Source organism: Cicer arietinum, chromosome 5 (genome assembly GCF_000331145.2).
Source record: "Cicer arietinum cultivar CDC Frontier isolate Library 1 chromosome 5, Cicar.CDCFrontier_v2.0, whole genome shotgun sequence".
Classification (NCBI taxonomy): domain Eukaryota; kingdom Viridiplantae; phylum Streptophyta; class Magnoliopsida; order Fabales; family Fabaceae; genus Cicer; species Cicer arietinum.
The window spans coordinates 55,001,033-55,026,042 of record NC_021164.2 but is presented as its reverse complement, the minus strand read 5'-3'; the positions used below and the strand labels follow the sequence as shown (position 1 = coordinate 55,026,042).

At 31.7% G+C, this 25,010-nt stretch overlaps 2 protein-coding genes across 2 annotated transcripts; one reads left to right on the top strand and one right to left on the bottom strand.

Annotated features, from left to right (window-relative positions):
- Positions 1 to 1,097: 1,097 nt before the first annotated feature.
- Positions 1,098 to 18,689, top strand: LOC113786739 (proteasome activator subunit 4-like). The gene is made up of 34 exons (XM_073369217.1): positions 1,098 to 1,394; positions 2,370 to 2,472; positions 2,567 to 2,679; positions 3,068 to 3,190; positions 3,429 to 3,530; positions 3,620 to 3,785; positions 5,257 to 5,373; positions 5,478 to 5,545; positions 5,815 to 6,031; positions 6,393 to 6,629; positions 6,717 to 6,844; positions 6,972 to 7,089; positions 7,433 to 7,651; positions 7,741 to 7,896; positions 9,024 to 9,100; positions 9,207 to 9,412; positions 9,731 to 9,944; positions 10,049 to 10,128; positions 10,226 to 10,343; positions 10,434 to 10,604; positions 11,135 to 11,303; positions 11,389 to 11,432; positions 11,527 to 11,569; positions 11,646 to 11,797; positions 12,014 to 12,108; positions 12,251 to 13,149; positions 14,757 to 15,038; positions 15,137 to 15,232; positions 15,689 to 15,867; positions 16,312 to 16,393; positions 16,868 to 16,992; positions 17,467 to 17,559; positions 18,199 to 18,352; positions 18,470 to 18,689. Exons 1-34 carry the CDS (start codon positions 1,234 to 1,236, stop codon positions 18,509 to 18,511), a joined length of 5,349 nt encoding a protein of 1,782 aa, XP_073225318.1. The 5' UTR covers positions 1,098 to 1,233; the 3' UTR covers positions 18,512 to 18,689.
- LOC101494483 (transcription factor MYB80) lies at positions 18,622 to 20,093 on the bottom strand. The gene is made up of 3 exons (XM_004500116.4): positions 19,751 to 20,093; positions 19,526 to 19,655; positions 18,622 to 19,428 (listed from the first exon to the last, which is right to left on the bottom strand). The coding sequence occupies exons 1-3, from the start codon at positions 19,881 to 19,883 to the stop codon at positions 18,714 to 18,716; spliced, it is 978 nt and encodes a 325-aa protein (XP_004500173.1). The 5' UTR covers positions 19,884 to 20,093; the 3' UTR covers positions 18,622 to 18,713.
- Positions 20,094 to 25,010: the final 4,917 nt, after the last annotated feature.

The following is a 25,010-nucleotide window of genomic DNA, read 5'->3' as shown; positions in this document are numbered from 1 at the left end:
CAACACGGGACTGATAACATTACTTAATTTTATATCTCATAGAATATCTTTATTAGTTATTAGTTAATTTTAATTCTCGGACTTGGTTGTTTTGTATTAGTTAACCTATTAACTAAAAAGTCCATATACCAATAAATTTTATTAGCTGATATAAATACTTAATCTTTGAATGAATAAAATCATCAAGTAATTTTAATAAATAACAATGGAAAAAAAATTTCATTGTGTTTATTGCATCTCAACAACTTTTACTAATTGGTAATGAAAACAATTTTTCGGTAATGTCCCACATCTCTTACTAAGATTTTGTGGAGCAACTTAATAAAGTTAATATAACTATATATGAATATTTTAAGCTAAAACCCCTATTTTACAAGTCGTGAAGAAAAAAAATTCATTTTAAACATAGTTCGAACTTTAATTAAGGTTTTAAAAATCTCATAAACAACTATTTGTGCATTCTATATTTTGAAAATAAAATAATATTTCACTGTTCACCAAAAAAGATAATTTATTTATCGATATAAAAAAAAAATCTCATCGATTTGAGTCAAAATAAAAGGATTTTTTTATCACTTATTGCACGATTTTCAACTGAAGAATCTTTTAACATAAAATATATTTCCTATTAAAATAATGTAGAAACATGTAATTTAGCAATTTGCAGCCGTCAAATTATAGTTTTTTAATTTGAAAAACATTATTGCAATCTTCTTGTTCCATAAGTTATCATATCTTTTTCCTCAAGCAAGATGCATGCAAAATTTTCAAATGTTGGTATACAGACCTATTTATATTTTGGTTTGTGTATGTTAAACCGCTTAAACCGTTTATTATGTGGTTTTAATTTGCATATTTGCAGGTTGACCTATAATTCATATAACTATAATTTAAAAAAAAAATAAAAAATAACCATACTTTTGAATTAGTTAATAAAGTATGAATCTATTCATTCTTTTGGATTATATATAAATTATATTTGATCTGACTCAATATATTGTAAGTCATTATTTTTTTGCTAACAAACTAACTTGGTTCGTTTGAACACAAGAATTAACCATAGTGTAGGCACGCACATTCACACTCTCTTCGACTCTATTTCTTGTTGAGAAAGTCCTCTAAATCTTCAATCCTCACCCACACATTATAAATTGACATTCACAGTTGTACAACAAATAACTACCAAATCCTTTCTGTTTTTCATTTTCTCACATTTCTTCCATATAAAAAGAAATGCATCTCTACAATGCATGGTTGCCGCCACCTGTGGCGGCTCAAACCGCCACAGAGAGACACTCTTCCGCCCGCATCATCGCCGCCGTCAACTCTTCCTTCAATCACCACGATCCTGAATCCGTCTATTCAACTCTCAAATACATCTCTGTCCTTGACCTGTTAGTTCCACTTTCAACTCTCAATTTTCAATTTCACTTATGGCCTTTGTTAATCCTTGTTTATCAAAACTTCTCTCCAGTAGTTGTCAAAGAAAAGCTATTAATTTCTTTAAATAAGCAAATTCAAACACATTATGCTTATGACTGTTGTCAGGGTCACTTAACTGTGTTTGTAATAACATCGTATCATATATTATGTATAACAATTTTATTTGTTTCACTCTTTTGGTAGTTCTTAAGTCATCACTAGTTTCAGTGTTCGTTATTCAGTGGGAAATTCTTATTAGAGCATCTCCAATTGGTGAACTCAATATGAGTTCTTTAGATGGGTCCACTGTGCCACATTATCTTGAAGCAATTCACTCATTCTGCTCCAACCGTGAACTCAACATGATTCAAGTTCTACTATGTCACATCACCATAAATCAATTTATTCATTTTTTACTGTTAAACTTTAAAAAAATCATATTATATTATTATACATTATTTTAATTTAAAATTAAAATAAAAAAGTTAATTGAAAATAAAAAATTAATTTAAAAACAAGTTAACATCTATATATTATTTTTATTATACATTATTTTTATTATTATTAATAAATTAAAAAAAAGATAACGGTTATAAATTAATAAAAAAAATTTATTATTATTAATAAATTAATAAAAGGTAGCGGTTATAATTATATTATTATTAAATTGTGAAAGTAGATAGAAAAAAATAAAAGCTAACTGCTATGAAGCACCGTTTTTTCTGACAGTACGGTGATTACACGCTGAAACCACAAAAAACTGGAAGTTAAATAATTACACGCCGGATGACGAACTCATTTTCACTCCATTGGAGATGATCTTAGTATCCACTGGCTTTTTATTGCATTATTAGTAGTGGACATGACATGTTTTTTTTTTTGGGTCGTGGTTGTATCCGGATGGAGTTGGTTGATGGAATGAAATTTAACTTCTTTGTGTTGTGCAGTTTCATAAAGGCGGAAAGTGATGTGTCTTTGGAAGATGTCCGCACCCTTATTCTGATGGGTCTTGAACTATTTCACATGTCCCGTAATAAGCTTTATGCCCAGGTGCTGCATTTTGTCTTGGATGAGAAGTGGAGTTTTCTTGTTTTCATATGTCTTTTCATGCTCTTAAATGAATGTGTCATTTTTTGTTTATTAGATTAGATGGGGACGTTTATTAGTCAGACTAGTCAACAAGTATAGGAAAAATATTGCGCTGACTATTGAATGGAGGCCTCTGTATGATACACTGATTAGCACTCATTTTACTAGGTAAGTTTTATACTGTCGATGCTGCAGCTTTAATTTGTTTTAAACTTAAAGTTATTCTGTGTTGTTTATAGTTGGTTATGCCTAGCTCTGGAGTTTGTGATTTCTTAGGCTTGTCAATGAAAACAAAGGAAAAAGAAAAGCAATCTTGATGAGTTAAAACTTTAATTAGATATTAAACACAATAGTTATCTTTGTTATAAACTTAACCTTTTCTTTTGATTTTCATGTTCTTTTCTTAAATTTTTTTTTCATTTATCTTTAAACTGTAGCGTCTCTTGCTAAAAGCAAAATATGTAATTGAACATATATTGAACTATTTTATTCTGTGCTTCATATTAGATTCTGTACTTTTAGGCTGGTGATTCTGAGTTATATTATTGTTTTGCAGAAGTACAGGCCCAGAAGGTTGGAGAATAAGGCATCAGCATTTTCTGACTATAACTTCACTTGTTCAGTACTGCCGAAGATTTTTCCCATCAGGTTCTGCCTTTGAGATATGGTCTGAGTTTAAGTGAGTGCTTTAACATTTCTGCTCAATTTGAATTATCACCAGTTTTTCTTCTTATGCTTTTATTAATTTTGTACTTTCTATTGACACTTTGAGCTAAAGGAAATTGTCTATCTTTTCATTTAATGAAATAATGCTGGACCTGTATTACGACTTTTACGATTTTCAACTTTCTGCTTTTGTTTTATTTATTTATTTATTTATTAATTACTTTTCTTCGGATCAATGAATGAATTTGTAGATCTTTATTGCAAAACCCATGGCATAATTCATCCTTTGAAGGATCTGGGTTTGCCAGACTGTTTCTCCCAACAAATCGAGACAATCAGGCCTTTTATACACTGTAAGAAGCATAAATTTGTTACGAAACTTATTTTGTATTATATCTGATTTGACTTCCTTTGGGATTAAGTTTTACAATGGAAATTGCAGTGATTGGATAACAGAGTGTATAGACTTGTGGGAATCTATACCAAATTGCCAATTCTGGAACCTCCAGTGGGCAGATGTCATAGCTCGTGTTGTAAAAAATTACCACAATGTTTACTTGGAAGGATTCTTGCCTTTGCTTTTTGCTAAATACCTAAATATGTTTGAGGTGAGCATATCAATTCTTCTGGTAATGTTAGGTCTTATGCACATTTTAATTTACAGATTAATTGAAAGTGATCAGAAGTAGATACATGCTATATGTCTTATAGGCACTTCATTTAAAGATAATTTATTGTGCTGCTTTTTATCCTTTTTTAAATACTTCCTCCGTTCCAAATTTATAGTCGTTTTAGCAAAAGTAAAAATCTGCAAATTAAGTGTTGCTTTGTCATTCCAATGCATCATTAATTATATCTTTTCAATTTTGCCCTTATTTGATTATATACGAGACATGTAGTTTTTATTGCAACTTTTCATTAACCAGATACATTATCAAGCATGCATTTATTAATAATTTAGTAAAACTATTATGTCCATTAGACAATTTATTGCTTACCTTAAAATTTGTATAGAAACCTTAAAGTACGGTTACTTTGGAATGGAGGGAGTAATATTTGCAAACTTGTTTCTTAGTGCAACTGAGATTTCAGTTTTTGAATATTTAAAATATGTGTTTTTAACACGTTTTTGTAGTGATTAGTGAAACACAATTAATTATATACAAGTGCATAGTAGCGAATATCAAAAGAATGATGTTTATCTTAGAGGGTAATGTATCGCTAAATAATAGATATTTTCAACTAATTGATCACATATTCATATCTTATTTATTTTCTCTTTGGAAACATGATCACCCCAATAGAAAATTTGACTCCCGGAAAGCTTCACCGTGCCGTAAGCTGGGAAACTAGCAATGTTGTACGAACAGTAGCAGATATTATTTTACTACAAGACCAGCATGGCCCTTATTAATATCCGACCTCAACACCCCAAATTTAGAGAGCACCAAATTTAAGAACTCAAAGAACAATAATACCATGCTTTGAGGAAGTAACTTTTGACTGATAGACATCCAATCTTGACTTGCACAACCGATCAGCTCTTCTAATTCAGCGAGCTTTAGTTAATAAGTATTATGTGCTTCAAATGGTGCTGGAATTCACTGCCTTGGGAAGATAATTTTGATATGCTTTCAATGAAAAGTCTTGTATTAGGCCAATTAGTGATCGATCCAGTTGATGGCTTGCAGGGACTGATTGAAGCTAACAGGAGGAGAGCAAATATAGTATATGGACATTTACAGTTTTATTGATTGAAGCTAATAAGAGGATAGCATATATAGTGTGTGCGTATATATATTATTGATTTTTTCATTAATAGCATATATGCTATATAGTATAAGTAGATGGAGAATTACAGCTGTCCTTTAGGGATTTAATACGAGAATATAGATAAAGTTTGTCCCCATGGCATAGCTCAAGTAATTGAGCTGAGATACCCGCAGGAGTTTGAGAAGGAGGTCCAGAAACCCTGACTACTAACAACTAATTTTTACCCAGCAATATATATCTGTGTGTGTATATATAATATAGTTTTGGATTTTTCCTTCATTTCATGCTTGCACTCATGAATTGCAGGTTCCTGTTGCAAATGGAAGTGGATCATATCCATTTTCACAGGATGTCCCAAGAAACACAAGGTTATTGTTTTCCAGTAGAACTTCCACCCCTGCAAAGGCTATAGCCAAGTCAATTGTAAGAAAATATTTTATTGCTTACTTTTGTAGGATTCTAACGTTTGAGCCATGTTGCTGGTTTCGTACTTTTAGTCAAGTGATCTTCTGTAATTGCAATTGCAGGTATACTTGCTAAAACCTGGTAGTTCCGCAAAACAGCACTTTGAGAAATTGGTCAACATTTTGGAACAGTTAGTTTACTTACACATCGCTTGCAGTATTTAGCTTAATTAAGCTTGCCTTCTCTTCAATTCAATTCTTTCCTTTTTGTTACTGGCTTTTGTTCATAGATATTATCATCCCTCAAATGGCGGTCGATGGACTTACTTGCTGGAGCGGGTTTTGTTTTATTTGGGGGTTCAATTTTAGATGAACAGTTGTACTGATCAATTATTATTTGTCATATATTCTGTTTCTTTCCTGCATCTGTTTTATGGAATTGAAAAAGTTTGTTCTACAGGAGCATAAATAATTGTAGACCCTCTGAACAGCATCTTGGAGAATCAGAGAGGGTTTTCTTTGTCAATACAGTGCTTAAGTTAATTGATCGTGGTCAATACAGCAAGAATGAGCATCTCTCCAAGACAGTTGCTGCAGCAACTTCTATATTGTCTTATGTGGAACCCTCATTGGTCCTACCATTTGTGGCGTCGCGGTTTCAAATGGCCCTTGAGACGGTTAGTTGTGTTGTTTGAATTTTTATCATGTGGAAGTGTTGTCAAATATCTGCTTTAGCGCTATAGCATAGCGGAATTTGAACTAATCGCTATTGCTTTACAATAAGCTAACTAGTACAAAGTGTTGTCAAATAGCTCCTATTGCAGCGCTATAGCACTTTAGCATAGTGGAATTTGAACAAACTATTTTCTGCAATCCGCAATTGACAACATTGATATGTGGTCAGTGGCATGTCCAAAACATTATATTTTCTTCCTGGTAACATGTCTACTGAGGGATGGGATATTATTGTCACTCTTTAAACAGTATACTATATTATATTAATTTGTCTTTCTGACCGTATTCATTTTGCCTAGCCAGATGACTGCCACCCACCAGTTGAAAATTGCAGTTATGTCAGTGGCATTTGTTGGGCGTTCACTATTTTATACAGCTGTATCAGCTTCCTCCATGAAACAAGTGGATGTTGGTGGTGGGGATGAAACATTCATTGATCTTTTGGGGGTTTCATTATCCAATGCATTACTTGGCATGGATGTTAACGACCCTCCAAAAACTTTAGCTACCATGCAATTAATTGGTTCCATATTTTCAAATGTGAGTTTCAACTTTTTTATATATTCTATAAACAGCTTGCTTGTACTAATATCGAGAAAGCTAAACCTCTCTACCGTGTAAATGCAGTTGGCTTTATTGGATGATAAAATTGATGACTTGTCATTTATGCCTATGATCCGCTTTTCTGAATGGCTGGATGAGTTCTTATGCCGTCTATTTTCCCTACTTCTACACTTAGAACCCAGCAGTGTCTTGTAAGTAATGGTTTCAAAGTCCCCTTTCTTGCATGTTTTTTATTTGGAAATGATTTTGTTTAAGTGGGTTTTATGTAGGCTTGTTGTTACGCATTTATAACTGGATAACTAGTTTTTGGTATATTAGAAATGAAGGTCTGCACTCATCAGCTGCGTCAGGAACTTTTCTAGTTGATGATTTGCCATTCTACTTCTGTGTTCTTGAAATTCTTCTTGGGAGGCTTTCAAAGTCACTATATAGTCAGGTAATTACACATAAAATACTTGATAGGAATTTGCAATTCCTATCTAACAAGGATATGGAAATAAAGTTTATTTGCCCATATAGTTTTATTGATAACTAAAGAAAAAGATACACAGAGGACTCTAATCCCGTCTCACTAGAGTACTCTCTAGTTTACACAATAACAAAATGAATTCCTAAAAAAAAGGCTAACTATCAGTATTTACAATGTTCCCCCTTTTTTGTAATACACCCTAGTAGTTCTATTTCTAGCAATAGGATCGTTGGATCCCTGACAATGCTTGATACATACAGCTCTTTCGAAGCCAATATGTTGTCTTACACTTCACTGACATATCAAACAGGCCTTGAAGAAAATTTCCAAGTTTGTGAGGACAAATATTCTTCCTGGTGCTATTGCAGAGGTTGGACTGCTATGTTGTGCATGTGTTCCCTCGAACCCAGAAGAAGCAGTTAGTCAACTTGTTGAGCCAATATTAGTGTCTGTAATGTCCTCTTTGAAAGGAACACCAGGTACAGGATTTGGAGGAAGTGGGATTTTTGATGCTTCTGCTTCAACCAAGGTAACTGATTTTGGTTAGTTGTAATTGTGATACTCTTTCACTGAATGTTCCTCTGGATTCTCTGGAAAGCTGAGACTTCTCTACTTCAGGTTAGGTCCACAATTTCACCTGCTCTTGAGGCTGCAATTGACTATCAACTAAAGATATTATCAGTTGGCATTACATATGGAGGTCCAGCACTCCTCCGCTACAGGGATCAATTGAAAGAAGTTATCTTCTTGGCTTTTGACGCACCATCTTGGAAGGTCTTATTCTTCCCCATGCACTTGATCTGTTTCTTCAAATAAAATGATTATATTCTTGTTAGAATATTATTATAAAATATCTTATAATATTTGACAATATAATATAATAAAGTATCTCAAGTTATCTCTTACGATTAGTTTTCATATTACTTATTATTGTTATGATTAGTTTTCTAATTTTTATTTTATTAAGACTGAGTCTATGTATCCCTAAAAATAAATGTTAGTGTTTAGCCTTTTGTATCAAGTCAATATCGATCATATTTCATTGTAGTTGTATTATATTTCTTATTATTTCTCCTCTTTTCATCTAAAATTCAGTAAATTCAACATGGTTTCTAGTAGTGTTGTAATATTTCCGCCATGGCGTTATAGCATGGCGTATTTTGTGCCAGCCTTGACACAGGCTGCGGCACCTACTATATCCACCATACTTCTGCCATAAGCCCCAATGCCATGTTCATATGGTGGATTTTTGGTAGACTGCCATAATCCACCATTAATAACACTGGTATCTAAAGCCTGGTTTGATTCTCTTTGATCTATCTTGCTATTATTCCGCTTCCGAGTTCTCAAAAAGGTTGGAAATATAATTATAGTTTCCGACGTGTTTCCATTCTCCGTCATTGTCGCTTGCTGCCACCTGCTGTTATCGGACGCTTTTTTTTGCGAGTTTTCTGTTGTTACCACTTCCGTTGTGTGCAGAATCTCTTGATATACGCAGTCCCAAAATTTTCAACCCCAGAAACAGTCCCATGTGCCCTGATGTGCCTCCACCGTCTGTTGTGTTAGAATATTATAAAATATATTTTATATTATATTAGAGTATATCAAATTATCTCTTAAGATTAGTTTTCATATAGCTTATTGTCATGCTTTGTTTCCTAATTTCCCTATTTAGTTAAGATTGAGTATATTATCCGTAAATAGGAATTAGTGTTTATCCTTTTGTATCAAGTCAATATCAAGTATATTTCCCTATACTTATATTTCTTATTATTTCTTTCTTTTTTTATTTCTAAAATCCCATAACTTTAAACAATTCTCTTTCTAATAAACATGAATTTGGTGCTGAGTTGTAGACCAATGGTTCTATGTCTTTATTTGATTGTTACTTTCAATGACAGATTAATGGTGCTGCTGATCGTCTTCTTCGGTCCCTTCTTGGAAGTCAGATTCATTATTATCCAATAGACCAATATAAGTACGTAAAAGAAGGGTTCATTCATTTGGCTACGTTTATTTAGTATTTTCCCCTTGATTTTGTAGCTGTATATCTTGGGTGACATAAACACATTGTGGTTTTCTAGGTGTGTTCTCAGTCACCCTGATGCTGTTGCTCTAGAAGAGTGGATTAGCACGAAAGATTTTTCCACTGATGAAAGGTTGACCCCAAAGTGGCATATTCCTTCTGATGAAGAAATTCATTTTGCAAATGATCTTTTAGATGATCACTTTAAGTCTGCTTTGGATGATCTGTTGAAAATATGCCAAACTAAAATTCATGCTGATCAAGGTATAACAGATAAGCATTTCGTAGTTAATTAGTTTTCCTGTCATCATTAGCAAGGTTTATTTTTGACAACGAAGATTAGTATTAATTAATAATTATGAATATCTCTTGAAATTATCTATGTTTTGTATTTTTTTTTTCTGATAAGTTCTATGCTTTGTATATTGATACTGATTATTCTGATTTCTTGGAGTTTTCCTATTTTTCTGATACAATAATTTGTTTATCATAAGACATATTTGGATGATAGGGTTCCCCGAAGATCCAAAACATACATTTCTAACTGGTACACTATTATATTGAATGTAATTTTCCATGCAGGAGATGAGAAAGAGCACTTGAAAGTGACTCTTTTACGTGTTAAATCATCACTGCAAGGACTTCTCTCTTGCTTGCCAGATTTTGTCCCAACCTCTAGGAATGGAATGGTTGAAGATCCAAACCATACATTTCTAATTGCTGGGGCAACAGGCTGTACTGTTGGAACTACTGCTCTGAGAGAAAAAGCTGCTGAGATTGTACATACAGCCTGCAAGTAAGGGTCACATTTACTGCTACTTTGGACATCATTCCTTTAACTTATTGCAAGTGGTTTCCTTTTCCATAAATCCTGTAATCCCTTTAATCTCTGTTTAACAGATATGTCCTCGAGAAAAAATCCGATGACAGCATCCTGTTGATACTCATTATTCGTATTATTGACGCTTTGGGAAATTATGGTATTCAGCTCTCCGTCGAAATAAGTTTTGGCATATTACTCCAAATTCTGTTTGTGTATGCACATTTTAACTAAATCTGTTCCCTTTTCTTACACAGGAAGTTTGGAATATGATGAGTGGTCTAGTCACAGGCCGTCTTGGAAGTTGGAATCTGCTGCCCTAATAGAACCCCCAATTAATTTTATTCTGTCATCTCATTCTAAAGGAAATAAAAGGTACTAATAGTTTGACTGCTCTTCAATCTTAAACGCAAGAACAGTGTGCAAAGAACTTTTTGACAAGACTGAGTGTTTTTGCCATATCAGACCTAGGTGGGCTCTTATTGACAAGGCATTCATGCACAATACCTGGAGGTCTTCACAAGCATCCTATCATCTTTATCGTGCATGTGGGAATTACGGTCCATCTGCACACGTGACTATTTTGATGGATGATTTATTGAGTCTCTCTTTGTATAGCTATGAAACTGTCCGCCTGTAAGTGATTGAGAAATTCATAGCTAACAATTTTGATTGTTATAGTCCAATAATAGACGCCTCATATTTTAATATTTAGGTAGAACTGCTTACATTGCCTGTTAAGTCAACCACCAATTTTTTAAGTAAAATGAAACCAATATATCTTGAAAGTTGGGAGCCCCACCAGTCAGAATCGTCATACGGTGATTGTTCTTATCATATCTATTCCTCCTCATGTTTATTTCCTTCTCCAGTGAAACTTATGTTCTTCCAAAAAAGAAAGAATAATAGCTCATATTATTGTTTCAATGTGAGCAATGGCATCATGCATGATGCATCAATGTAAATTTCAAACTGTGTTTGCTTCTTTGAGGTTTCACGTGTTATTGAAGTTAAGTTTAATATATATTAAATGGTCTATAAATGGTTTATCTTGATTCTCTTTCCGTTTGGATATCAGCTAATGTCTCATCCAATAATTAAATATGCTTTAGTGAATACAACTACTGTGCTGTTTTATGCCCGATTAAAACTCTTTTATGATCCAGGCTTGCAGGGAAAGCTTTAGTGAAGCTGATCAAGAGATGGCCATCTATGATTTCTAAATGTGTCATCACTCTTACCAATAACTTGCAGGACCCCAATGCCAAGGAGTATGCAGTCTTGGGTTCTTGTTCAGTCCTTGGCTCACAAACAGTTCTCAAGCATTTGACAACGGTGATCATCAAGGATGACGTTCTTAAATATTTTTTTATGGACAGTTAATATTTTTATTTCTCTTACACGTTTTCTTTAATTCTAGGATCAAAAGTCATTCTCTTCATTTATCTTGTCAATTCTTTCAAGGTAATTTCATTTTCTTTGTTTAGCCTTTTAGATAAAAATCGTTGTACCTTGTGTAACATCAGAGAATAAGACTTTCCTTGTTTCTTCTTTGAAGTTCTCATCACGAATCCTTGAAATCTCAGAAAGCGATTAATCAGGTAAGCTTCCCTTCATCAGATTATTGCAATTTTATTATGTGTTTTTTATTGTTTAATATTTCCATGCTTCCAACAGCTTTTTATGATGTACACCATCCAATTTTCTGGAGTATCTAGAAGCTTTTTCAGGATATCAGACAAAGACAATCATACTAGTGGACTGGGTTTTTCCGATTTGGTTTCTATGATTGGTTCCATGAGTTTTGGTTCTACTGGCTTGCATTGGCGGTAAATGTTGATTCATTTGGTTAGAAAATTGTTTGACTTTCATGATTAATGAGTTGCTCTTCTGTATATTTGTTTTCTGCCTCCCAGCTGCTTCCTTTTCATCTATTTCAGTTTTTACATGCTGCCTCACAATTTGTTAACTAGTTTCAGCTTTCTGTTGAGACTTGTGATTCTTGCACATCTAAAATGTTGACCTTAAAGTTTTGTTTTTTTCAGGTATAATTTGATGGCTAACAGAGTTCTGCTCCTACTGGCTTTGGCATCTCGGAACCATCCAAATTCATCATCTAAAATCCTGAGCGAAGCTGCTGGTTTGTATAGCTTCTTGTTTGCTTCTGGATCTTTTGTTTTTTGTTTTATTTGTTTGGGTTGCCTTTTGCACATTCGAAGTCAGTATTACTGCACTTTTCTTTATGCATTTTCTTTATGCTATTCATGTTGTTTCTTATTTAGGACACTTCTTGAAGAATTTAAAAAGTCAACTTCCTCAGACAAGGATACTTGCTATTTCGGCTTTGAATACATTGTTAAAGGAATCACCTTATAAGCTGTCTCCTGGTGAGAAGTCTGACGTACTTGAGGATTTGAAGGGCCATGTGAAGTCGTCCCTTGAAGGAACTTTAACCCAAACTTTTCAGGAAGATGGTTTCTTCAATGATACACTCACTAGTCTTTCTCATGTTCATATAATAACAGATAAGGAAACTGCTTCAAGAGGAAATCATGGAGATTCCAGTATCCAAAGCTTAGCAGACACATCCATAACCGGTTTTCTTTTTGAATTTTCGGCTTCATGGCCACGTACACCAAGTTGGATATCCTTTTTAGGAAGTGATACATTCTACTCAAGTTTTGCTCGTACTTTCAAGCGGCTAGTACAAGAATGTGGCATGCCTGTAGTGTTGGCTCTGAAAGGTGCAGTAGATGAGTTTACAGTTGCCAAGGAGAGGTCTAAACAATGTGTAGCTGCGGAAGCACTGGCAGGTGTGTTACATTCTGATATCGACGGCCTATCAGAAGCATGGGAAAGCTGGCTGATGCTCCAGTTGAAGAATATAATTTTAGCACAATCTGTTGAATCAGTTCCTGAGTGGTCCTCTTGCATAAGATATGCAGTTACTGGTAAAGGAAAGTATGGAACAAGAGTTCCTCTTTTGAGACAGAAAATTTTGGATTCCTTGATGACTCCTTTACCTCCAACAGTAGCTACCACTGTAACAGCCAAGCGATATGCTTTTCTGGCTGCTGCACTTATAGAAATATCCCCACAGAAAATGCCAGTGGGTGAAATACAGCTCCATGATACACTTCTGAAGGAAGTTCTTGGTAACATGTGCCACTCGTCAGCCCAAGTAAGTATTTCCTCTGATTCTATTTGTTGAAGTTGTGGGATTTTAGAGAAAATGAGGAGAGAAAATAATAAGGGTTTGAATATTATTGATAATAGCTTAATGCTGACTTTATTACAAAAGACTCAATACTAATCTATATTTATAGAGAAACATAGACTCAATCCTAAATCAGGAATAAATCATAATAATAATGAGAGATATTCTAAGATATCTCTGTGATTATAAATTGATCCTAAGAAATAACTCAAGATACTCTAATATAATATAAAAGATCTTATAAGATATTTTTTAATATTCTGACACTATTTATTTAATCAGTCATGTATTTAAACTCTCCTTCTGTGACTTTATGTATTATATTCCACCCTCCCCGTTGCCAGCCAATTTGATTATAGTTCAAATTCCTAATGACTTAAATAGGCTTGTCTAAAATATACATTGTCACATTTTGATGTTCAGTTTTTTGAAATTCAGTCTTTTATACTGTTTGTTAATAATCTCGTCCATGTCAAACTTGACGAGTGAAAGACTAGCCTCAAGAATAAATAAATTTGCAACATCTAATTAGAAGACTTACATTGTCAACTGAATCCTTGGCCTCCATATTTGGTTCAAAGTAGTTCACATGTCAAGTGATAAATATCTACCATCAGCTGTTGAGAGCTCATTCACACTAATTTGTCATGCTATGTTTGAGCTTATATGGTATGACAGGCAGGATTGGCTGAAACAGTTTCAAGATATTAATTTGGTTTAGCTGATCTATTTTGCCATTAGTTAACTGTTTACATTCTTAAGATGGATCTCTATTCAGTGTTTGTTCTAGGACAGGGGATGAAGGAATAGCTGATATTTTTAAGGTTTATTCTATTACTTGATTTGGTTGATTGTTGTTTAGGCATTTACAAGCAAGTCTCCTGAAGAATATAATATAAATGTTGTATATAAAGCTGTGCTCTGGTTTATCTTTTATAGAATTATTAATGTTAGAATATTAGAAAATATCTTTTATATTATATTAGAGTATCTTGAGTTATTTTCTATGATCAATTTATAATCATAGAGAATCTTAGAATATCTTTCTTTATTATTATGATTTATTCCTCATTTAGGATTGAGTCTATGTTTCTCTATAAATAGAGATTATTATTGAATCTTTTGTAATCAAGTCAGCATTAAGCTATTATCAATAATATTCAAACCCTTATTATTTTCTCTCCTCCTTTTCTCTAAAATCTCACAACTTCAACAATTAATTATGTAGGATTATTGTTAATTATCAAAATGACATTATGCGTATATGATTTTGAATTTAAAAATAATCTGGGAAGCTGCATCTTGCAAGGAGAAAACGGAACTCTGCAATTTTTTTTATTAAAACAATGAATAAATATATTTTTTAATGCATGGTCAGGTTTTATGTGAACATAAAAGATCTCTCTGTCTCTCTTCTCTCTCTTCACGCCCAGGTGGAGATACTTATTGGAATAAGTGGTTTGGCATTGAAACTGATGTCCCTCCCTGTTATGCAACATGAATATATAAGTGGGTAGACATTTTCTTAATTGTTTGCGGTACTGACCTATTTCAATTTGTCTACGCAACAGGTGAGGGAAGCTCTAGGGGTTACCCTTTCTGTATTGTGCTCTAACATTCGGCTATATCATTCAAGTCATCATGATAATGCGTGTGATGAAAGAAACAACAATGTTGATAATTTGATGAAAGACGAAAGCTGGGTTCAGTTTCTTACAGATAGAGCAGCTGAAGCAGTTGTGAACATTCAGATTGCTTCGCAATCAGATAAAGCTGTGAATCCGATTGAGACAAGTTCTCAAAATGGGCATTTAGATGGTGATTCACAGGATGATATGAAATGGATGGAAACGGTACTAATAGAAGATATATAGTTTTTCGGGATCAGATTTGACTTATTATATCATTTACTTTTGTTTTACTAATTGTTTATTGTTCCAAACAAATGTAGCTACTCTACTTCATCATCTTGTCATTGAAGTCTGGGAGATCCTCTTATCTTCGGGATGTGATTGTGGGGCTTCTATATCCTGTGATTTCCTTGAAGGTTTGGGCTATAGATTTGACTGTATTCATAAGAACTTTCACTTCTTTACTTCTTGTTTGACTGTATTCTTAACTCTGATCTGATTCCTTTCCTTATTATGTCATCTTGATTGTGTTTCCTTTTGAAAAATTGTATCGTTTGTTGTGGATGATTTTGATTCTCGTACTGTCTTAAGCCTTCAAGTTTAGACACCTAATTATGTTATTGGTATTAAGATCCAGTTTGCTTCTCCTAGCATTTGTCTAACCAGAGTTTCGGAAAAACACAATGAATTCTGATTTTCATAATCTTCCAGGAGTTAATCTAGGATGAGATATCTTGAATCGTTCTTTTAATAACCTTTGGAGAAGTTGTATTAAAAAAATTAGAAATATTGTTATATTCATTTACTTTTTTCTATCATCATTCAAGTGTATCGGTTGCCACACTTCTGAATAATTTTGTTTTCTTTTGAAGGAAACATCAAATAAGGATTTGTCAACTTTAGCCAAGGTAGCATTTGAATTACTAAAATGGATGATTGTTTGGGAACCTCACCTCCAGAAGGCCATAGATGTGATACTTTCTGCTGCCAATGATTCCAACTGGCGAACTAGGTCTGCGACATTGACATATCTGCATACTTTCATGTACAGGTATGATGATTTGTGACTGTATTGTTTTGGCATATCAAACTTTAAATGGTTGGAGTCCTTATACACATCTTGCTTATGTGGTAATATTTTCTTTTTAAGTCAACTGATTTAAATCCATGGTTTGAAATGTATGAAAATAATACTTAGGGTAGGTTTGGGAGGGATGAATCTATATTTTGGGACAAATTTGAGATTTAAAAAAAAATGAAACAATAACATAATAAATTATCATATAACATTTCAATCACACTTCATTCCATTTTTTGAAACATTTTATAGCTCTCTTAACTAAAAAAGAAAAATAAGCCCTTCCCTGCAAAAACCTCCATCCAAACATACCTTAAAAAATTGTTTTTTCATTTATAATCATTTTCTAATAATTATCTTACTACTTTTTTCTGTTATAAATCAGATGAAAATAAAGGTCTGTTCCTTCTTTAACAGGCACACTTTCATTCTTTCAAGTTCAAAGAAACAAGAAATTTGGAGAGTAGTTGAGAAGTTACTAGTAGACAACCAAGTTGAGGCAAGCTCTTTCTCTTTAAATGGAAACACAGAATGTTGTTTTTCTCCCTTTCTATATTTTTTAGTTTGGGTAATTTAGGATGAGATACCTGTACTTTATAGAAAATGATCCTAAGCTTGTTGAAAAGGTTTCACCTGAATCGGTCGTACTTGTCTATTAGCCTGGCATCTCTTTCCAATTTGAAGAACTAGGTTGTAAATGGTGCAGGATCATAAACCAAATGAGAGCTTGTTTGACGTACCTGTGGAAAAAAGTATGTTTACATGAAAATTTTAGATTCTGGTGGTTGTTCCTCATTTCGACAAATCTATATCTATATCAACATACAATTTAGGGGAACCATCTGACTTTTCCTGTGTTGCTTTTCTGTGATGACATCTATTGTCGATGGTTGCTATTTATATTTAATCTGATATGATTCTGATTTACTGCATTTAAATAATCTCATTGTGGAAGACTTAATCATTGGTCTAGGTAAGAGAACATGCTGCAGCAGTTTTAGCAGGCTTTATGAAGGGTGGAGATGAAGATCTAGCAAAAGATTTCCGTGATAGAGCTTATGTAGAGGGAAATATTATACAAAAGAGAAGAAAATCGAGGTAATTTATTGAAATGTAATATTGTATTTGTACTAAAGATTCCATCAAGTTTCTGGAAAGTTTAGTTGTTATTATTTTGTAAAATTGTGGACCTAAAAAATGCCTAAATGCTGGTTAATTTCTTTGAATGTATTATTGCCTTTATCCCTTGTCCATAGTCTTGTGAAGGTGTATCGATCGTTATAATATGGAACTTTATGAAAATGCTATTAACGCTATAGCTGAAATTTGATTTGTCTGCATGTAGAATGTAAGCTTAATTGTTGAACTCTAGAATATTTGCTATTAATAAGAAATGAAGTCATGGGGCATCCAGCGTGTCACAAAAATATATTATGCAATAAGTACGCATGAAAGCATTGTGTATACTATATAGGGTTCGATTATTATTTATTTGTCAACTTTCTCTCTCTCTCAAATTTCTAGCTATAGCACATGTCACACTTGATAAAGTGTAGAAATTTTCAAATGCAGAAATGCAAGCTCTGGTTCAGCTGTAGCATCGATTCATGGTGCAGTACTAGCTTTGGTAGCTTCTGTATTATCATCCCCATATGACATGCCCAGGTTTGTTCAGTAATATCCATTGAAATGATTATGTATTGGTCTTGGTATGTTAGTAATGGCTATGTAAACTCAACTTGAGATAGTAAAAATGGTATGACGATAGGTCAATTATATTAAAAAATAAACTTCTTTATTGTTGATTTATTATGAAATCCCTACATATGCCATGTTCGTACTGCCATTGATTGACTACTATCTTCAACTAATGCATCACTTGAAAATTTAAGTTCGTCCCTGAGTATTGAAGGAAAAATGTCAAAGTCAAACATCATGTGACGCCTCTATACCATTAGGAGTATATATGATTTAAGTGATAGTGCTCAGTCTATAATCTAACATACGAATGTTCTTTTTCTATTTAAGGGAATGATGGTAATTAACTTTGACAAAAGATCCGTAAACTTGGTTGGGAGAAATCCAAAATATTTTCTTGAAATCACATCCACAAGCATGGGTGTTAAGTCAAAAAAATAAAATAATCTATAGGCTTTTGGGTGTTGAGCTCTATTATAGATTACAAGAATCACAGGCATAATTTTGTTTCTATTTTGGATATATCTGAAGGCATTGATTATGCATCCATTGATTTTTTTGACATTATATTTTCTGCCTTTATTTGACTGCATAAACTACTTTCAGTTGGTTGCCTGGGCATGTTACACTACTAGCTCGCTTTAGTGGTGAGCCATCCCCTGTGAAATGTACTGTTACGAAAGCTGTTGCAGAGTTTCGGCGAACCCATGCAGATACATGGAATGGTCAGAAAGAGCTATTCACCGAAGAGCAACTTGAGGTAGCTTTCTAAGGAATACAAACATATTGTGCAGTGATTTAGAAAAAGTAGTTATTACTTCTGTGTTCGTTTCTTCTATATTTGTCCTAATGTTTATTTTATCACCCATATTCACAGATTCTGGCAGATACATCCTCTTCATCATCATATTTTGCTTGATCTAATAATCCAAAGATATTATTAGGAGAGTACTGAGAAAATTGGTTAGGTCAAATAATGCTTTTCACTTGTTGTGTATTCATAATTTGTAAAAATAGCTCTTATTTACATTTTGTACCATTGATCATATTTGTAAAAAATTTATTCCTTAATGCATTCTCACAAGTTGAGCTTCTAAGCTTCCTCTATTCTGTAATATTTCTTATACCATGGGATTGATTAAATCATCTGCTGGTAAATCCCACACGACACAGTCTGAGTTGAATATATTGGATAGATTTCTAAGTTCTTTTGTAGCCTCAGAATCATCCCCATTTTCCTCTTCGAATTTTTCATGAAACTGGCTTTGCTGGTCCATGGCTGTGCATGTGCTTCCGGTACATAAGCTTTGGCTCCATGGTGATGCATCCCCTTTATTGCCGAAACATGATGGACTGAATTGAAACCCAGACATGGTAGGGAAAACATTGTATGGCATTGCAAAACTTGCAGATGTAGCAGCAGTGGAGTCCCAAGGTTTATTTGAGGGCATCATTTCATGTTCTTGTTGTATGGCCTTTGATAGGTCAAGCTTAATCTTCTCAACATTGTCGTCCTTTTCTTCTGGCTTACAGTTAAAGTAATCTGTGATGTTATTTCCCAATCCTACGTTGGAATGTTGGCCCTGGAAGTTAATTGGCTTCCTGGTGAGAAGGTGGAGCACTTCGTCCTTGAAGCAGCCAAGGGCTGCTTCAGCTAGGTGAGCTGCCTGTGGGGGTGCCAATGTTGTAGCAATTTCAGCCATTAAATGAGAGAATGGCTTGTGGGTGACAGGGTCTATACCCATGCCTGACAGTTTCTTTTTCAGCTTGGTGTTCCAGTGGTTTTTGACATCATTGTCCGTGCGTCCCGGCAGCTGGGCTGCTATCAGTGACCATCTGAACATCCATTTAAGCAAGCATTAGCAATTTGATACAGAGAATTGCATACGCTACACATAACATAACCTCAATGCATAGTTAACATTTGTGGTACCTGTTACCGAAAACTGAATGAAGTTTAACAATAGTTTGCTCTTCTGCATCTGAGAATTGGCCATGTTTAAGATCAGGACGAAGGTAATTAGTCCACCTTAGCCTGCAGCTCTTTCCACATCTCTGAAGGCCTATTCCATACGCAAAATCAAGTATTAAAGTTTATTATTTTTTTGACATTGGTTTAAATAATATATTTTTTGAAAGGGAAAGGAGAGGAACTAACCAGCATTCTTGGGAATGAGGCGCCAGTTGCGAGTGCCATGTTGAGCAATGTAAGAGGAGAGTTTGTTATCTTCCTCAGGTGTCCACTGACCTCTCTTCACGTTGTCCTTCTCACAGCATGGAATACGACCCATTTCTCTATTCTTTTTTCAATTTGTTAAATCTAAATGAAAAGTTTGAGGGCAGGTTTAAGGACTAGAATAATGGAGGGAAGTATCAAGAATAAGAATTGTTTGTCTTTCTTCCACAACTTGTGAACTCTCTCTACCAGTCTTTCAATTCTTTTGAGGCAAAAAGGGAAGACGTGGAATATTTCTGTGTTGGTTTTTTGTATATTTTTTCCCTTCTTCTCTGTTTTTTATTTGGTTGTAATTCAGTATTGTTTATATATATAAGGGGTGCCAATTAGAATTGCATGGTTACATGGTTAAGGCCCAAGGCATCAAAGGTGCATGATTTTATTAAAAAATTCAACGCCATTGAGCGTGTGAAAGAGGCAGGTAGCTCACCCACAAGATGCTTGGTCAACTTCTTTTTCTTTCTCCCTCTCTCTCTTTGTTGACTGTGTTACCCATCATAGTTTGTGTGCTTAATGCATATGTTGGTTATGCAGATGTCAATGTTGTTTCACGTGCCGGGGGGGTTTTGGTATTTCTTGAGCTAATTATTAGTTATGGCCTTATGGATTCCACATTTCATCACCACTATAATTTACTTGGTTTTGCCACTACCATTTTTGGCTACAACTATAGTATTTGACCAATTTATAATTAGCTGGCTAATTTTTTAACAGTATATAACTGGCACCTTCTATTTTATGTTTTTTTTTTAGAGAGATAAGAACCAGTTTGAGTTTGTTATTTATTTCTAGTGACAGCATTGTTAAGTATATGAGAGAATTGTTGGTGTTCATAGTTTAGGAACTAGACACGTTTGAATTGAACGAATATTCAATTTGTGGACTGGAAATCTTTTGTTTTTACGACAACTGCAATACATTACATTTATAATAAGTTGGGCAATCCGTGCAAGATAATGACAAAAAAAAAAAAAAGGTTTAACCATGAACCTTGTATCTTAGAGCTAAGTTGTAAACTTACCTATTCACTTCTCTCCGAATAAAATGTATATCGAAGTTCAGAATTTTTTTTTTAGATTTAGAATTTATTATTATTAATAGGTTAAAAAACAATTTTGCCCCTTTATTTTAAAAATAATTATTTTGACCTCTTAAATTTATCATCTTTTGTAAAAATAGTTGGATTGTAACATTTAGAATGTCAAACCTGCATTTTAGCCTTATTATATGATCGACAACGACTTAGCACTTAAGTTTAAAAATCAAATGTGCATTTCATGTCTTCGAGTCCCTAATACACATATGACGAACATTGTGTTAAACGTTCTTTAGAAATACTTGATGTTATTGCAGCAAGTTATATCTTTTTTTTTTTTTTATTCATTTATAATAAAGGTTTAGATGAGTTGGGGTTTAACATCTTCATAGTCAGGAGATGTCTCAAGATTCAAAGAGGGTTTATATATATACTTATGAATTATCCACCACTGAAATCCTTATATTTATGGAATATTAGTAAAAAAAATCTTAGATCATCTTATAAGATTTATAAGATTTTCATCGTTATAGACAAACTGCAAAAGAGACTCTTTTTCTTTTAAAAATCAACATGAGAAAAGAACCCCTCCCTAGTATTAAAATAATATAATTTTTTTATTTTAGAAAAAATGATAATTTCCTTCATAATTAATACACACAAGTGATACCGGTTCGAATTCGAAACAAGACGTTCAATATAATAATATTGACATTTGTTTGGAGCAGAGCATGCAAATTGCGGAATAAATCTTTAAAAATCTATAGATACCACAACCAACTCTGTCAACTATTATATGGTTCAATGTTGATCTTTTATAAACCTGTCAACTATTCATTCACTCATAAATTCCGATTTCCTTAATTTGTTGTTTCAACTAAAACAAGAATTTGATGGAAAAAAAGTTATAAAAAATATTTGGAACCGTATAACCGGGGTTTGATGTATGTTCTTTTTAAAAAAGTCCTCTAATTATTGTTGATTTCATTCTTGAATTATATTTATATTATATATGCTATATATGATATGATTCAATGTTATATTTTATAAACCTCTCAACTATTCATTCACTCATAAATTCTGATTTCCTTAATTTGTTGTTTCAATTAAAACATGAATTTGATGAAAAGGTCATGAAAGATATTTGGAACTGATTATTATCAAGTTATATGCATTTTTTTATAAAGTATTTTATAATATTATTAGTCATTTTTCATTACTTTCAATTTATGTCAATCAATTATACGAGTAATATTTTACGTTATCAATCTTTATTTCACGTTCATACACAATTATTCAATGATTTCATACCTTGAAAATTCAATTACTAATTAAATCCTTATTACATTTTTCTATAATATTTCTATAATGCACTTTTTTATTATAAATAATATTTTATCCTATCATTACACGAGTATCAATCTTGCTTTTATGCACAATTATTTCATTTAGGGGTCGGTAATGATTTTATATATTGAAAATTTCGTTAAATTCAATGAAAAAAAACCACTTAATCACTCATAAATATCGTCATAAATGTTATTTATTTAATTCTTTGTATTATCTCAATATGATAATTATCTAAATATAGTAATGGTTATACAATAAAAATCAACTCGATCCAAAGAAAATGGCGTTCGTCTCGCCGAGTCTCGATTCGAAATCATCTTTTTCGACGTCTCTGCTATAACTCTTCAAAAACGTTCATACACAATTATTCCAATGATTTCATTCGTTAAAAATTCAATAAATCATTATATTTTTCTATAATATTTTTATAATGTCTTTTATTTTTATTTTTATTTTTATTTTTATTTTTATTTTTATTGTGAGTAATATTTTACACTATCAATTACACTTGTCAATTACACTTATTAATATATTAGATTATCAATTCTCCTTTCATTAACAATTATATTATTCCACTTAGTAATGATTTTATAAGTTAAAAATTCAATTACTCATTAAACTCAATGGAAAAGACCACCAAATCACTTATAAATATTGTCATAAATGTTCTTTATTAAATTATTTGTATTATCTTAACATGCTAATTATAATTATTTGTATAATTAACTTATCTCTCCAAAGAAAGTGACAAAGTCATTCCAGTTTAATACATAAAACAAATGGTGAAATCGTGAAATCATACCTACATTATTATCAAATTTAATACATAAAACAAACCCCAAATCTATTTTATTGTCCCATATTTTTTAGAATTTTTTTTATAACATTATAATGCATTTATAATTAGTTTCAATTTATATCAATCAATTACATGAGTAACATTATAATGCATTTATAATATTTTACGTTATCAATTCATTTAATTTAAATTTATGTCAATCAATTACTTTCAATTTATTTCTCAATACATTTAAATACATCTATGACTCAAGGACATGGATTCATATTCATATATAATAAAAATCTATATAATTCATTTTTATATATATTTCTATACCTCAAAATTTCAATATCTACCATATAAGTAAGCTATAAATACTTTACTCATAATAACATATTTTAAGAAACCAATAATTTTACAAATAATTTTTTATACTCGTATAATTTTACAAATAATTTTTTCATTTTCAATATTTTTAATAAAAATATCAAATTAATTTTGAGAATAAATAAATTAAATAATTATATAATATTAGTAATATTATCATTTTATAAAATTAAAATATATATTCTATTTGACAGAAAATACACAAATTTATTAAAAATAATTATAAAATACAAATATATTAAAAATTATTAAAAAAAAGTTACTACCATTTATTAAAATACACAAATTTATTTAAAATTATAATATATATGAATATATTAAAAAAAAAATATATAATGAACAAAAGTTTATTATACACGTATTCTGAAAAAAATATGTTAACACTAAACTTTCATCAATTAAATTATATATTTGTAATTGAATGGTACTTTTTATTTTAATTTTCCTTATTATAATGATAATTTGAATATTAAAAAATAAATGAAAAATTAAGTATTGCATATCAACATAACTACAATTCAATTGCACAAGCGATTAGTTAAAACTTTTAAATACCTTAAATTATATTTAAAGTATATCTAAATCTTTAATAAAATAAATTTCAAACTCTTAATGAAATATATTCAATAAATTTTTTTTTCTTACAACAACTTCTCATGCTCGCAATTAAAACATCATATTAATAAAATAAATAAATTTAAACGACGCTACAATATATTTCAACATTAACATTCTTTAAAATAAAAAATATTAAATAGTCAATCATATTTTTAACTTTTTATATCTTATTTTTGGGTTTGTATTTTTTTTTTGTATCAAATAAAAACAAGTACCATTATATGTTGAAACACAAATTGACAATCAAAGTAGAAAGAAACAAACGATCATCCTCTATAATAAGTTATCATGCAAATTTTACAAAATATTTTAAAAATTAAATTAGATGATTGTGATAAACATGATTTTTCCTCATTTTAATTTTCCTAATCATACTCAATTATTACAAATCAATAGAGTAATATTATGAGATAACTATATTTATAATACATAAAATATTACTTATAAATTTATAAAATTAATTAATTAATATCCGCACAACGCTTGGGCTATAATCTAGTATATATTTAAAACAAACTTCGCTGCCACCTCATTCTATTTCCTCCACATATGCAAACATTTGTCACCTCAGCCAAAAAGCTAACGTGTACGCCTTCATAGAGAGTTTTCTCTTCAATTTTCAATTTGCTTTGACACACATTTTACTATTACTATTATTATTATTATTATTGTTATTATTATTATTATTATTATTATTATTATTATTATTATTATTATTATTATTATTATTATTATTATTATCTATTATCTATTATCTATTATATTTATTAAAATAAACTTATACATAAATATCATCTGTCATTTTATTCAAATATTGTCACTTCAACAAAAATACCATACCACGTGACACACATTTTACTTTTATTATTCTTATTATTATTATTTAGCATCTAATATTATGTATAATTATTAATGTGTAATGAATTACAAATTAAAGTACAATCAATATATAAGTTTTTTTTACGTTTCATATTCTACTTCTTCAAACAATTTCTACAATTAGTGCTTTA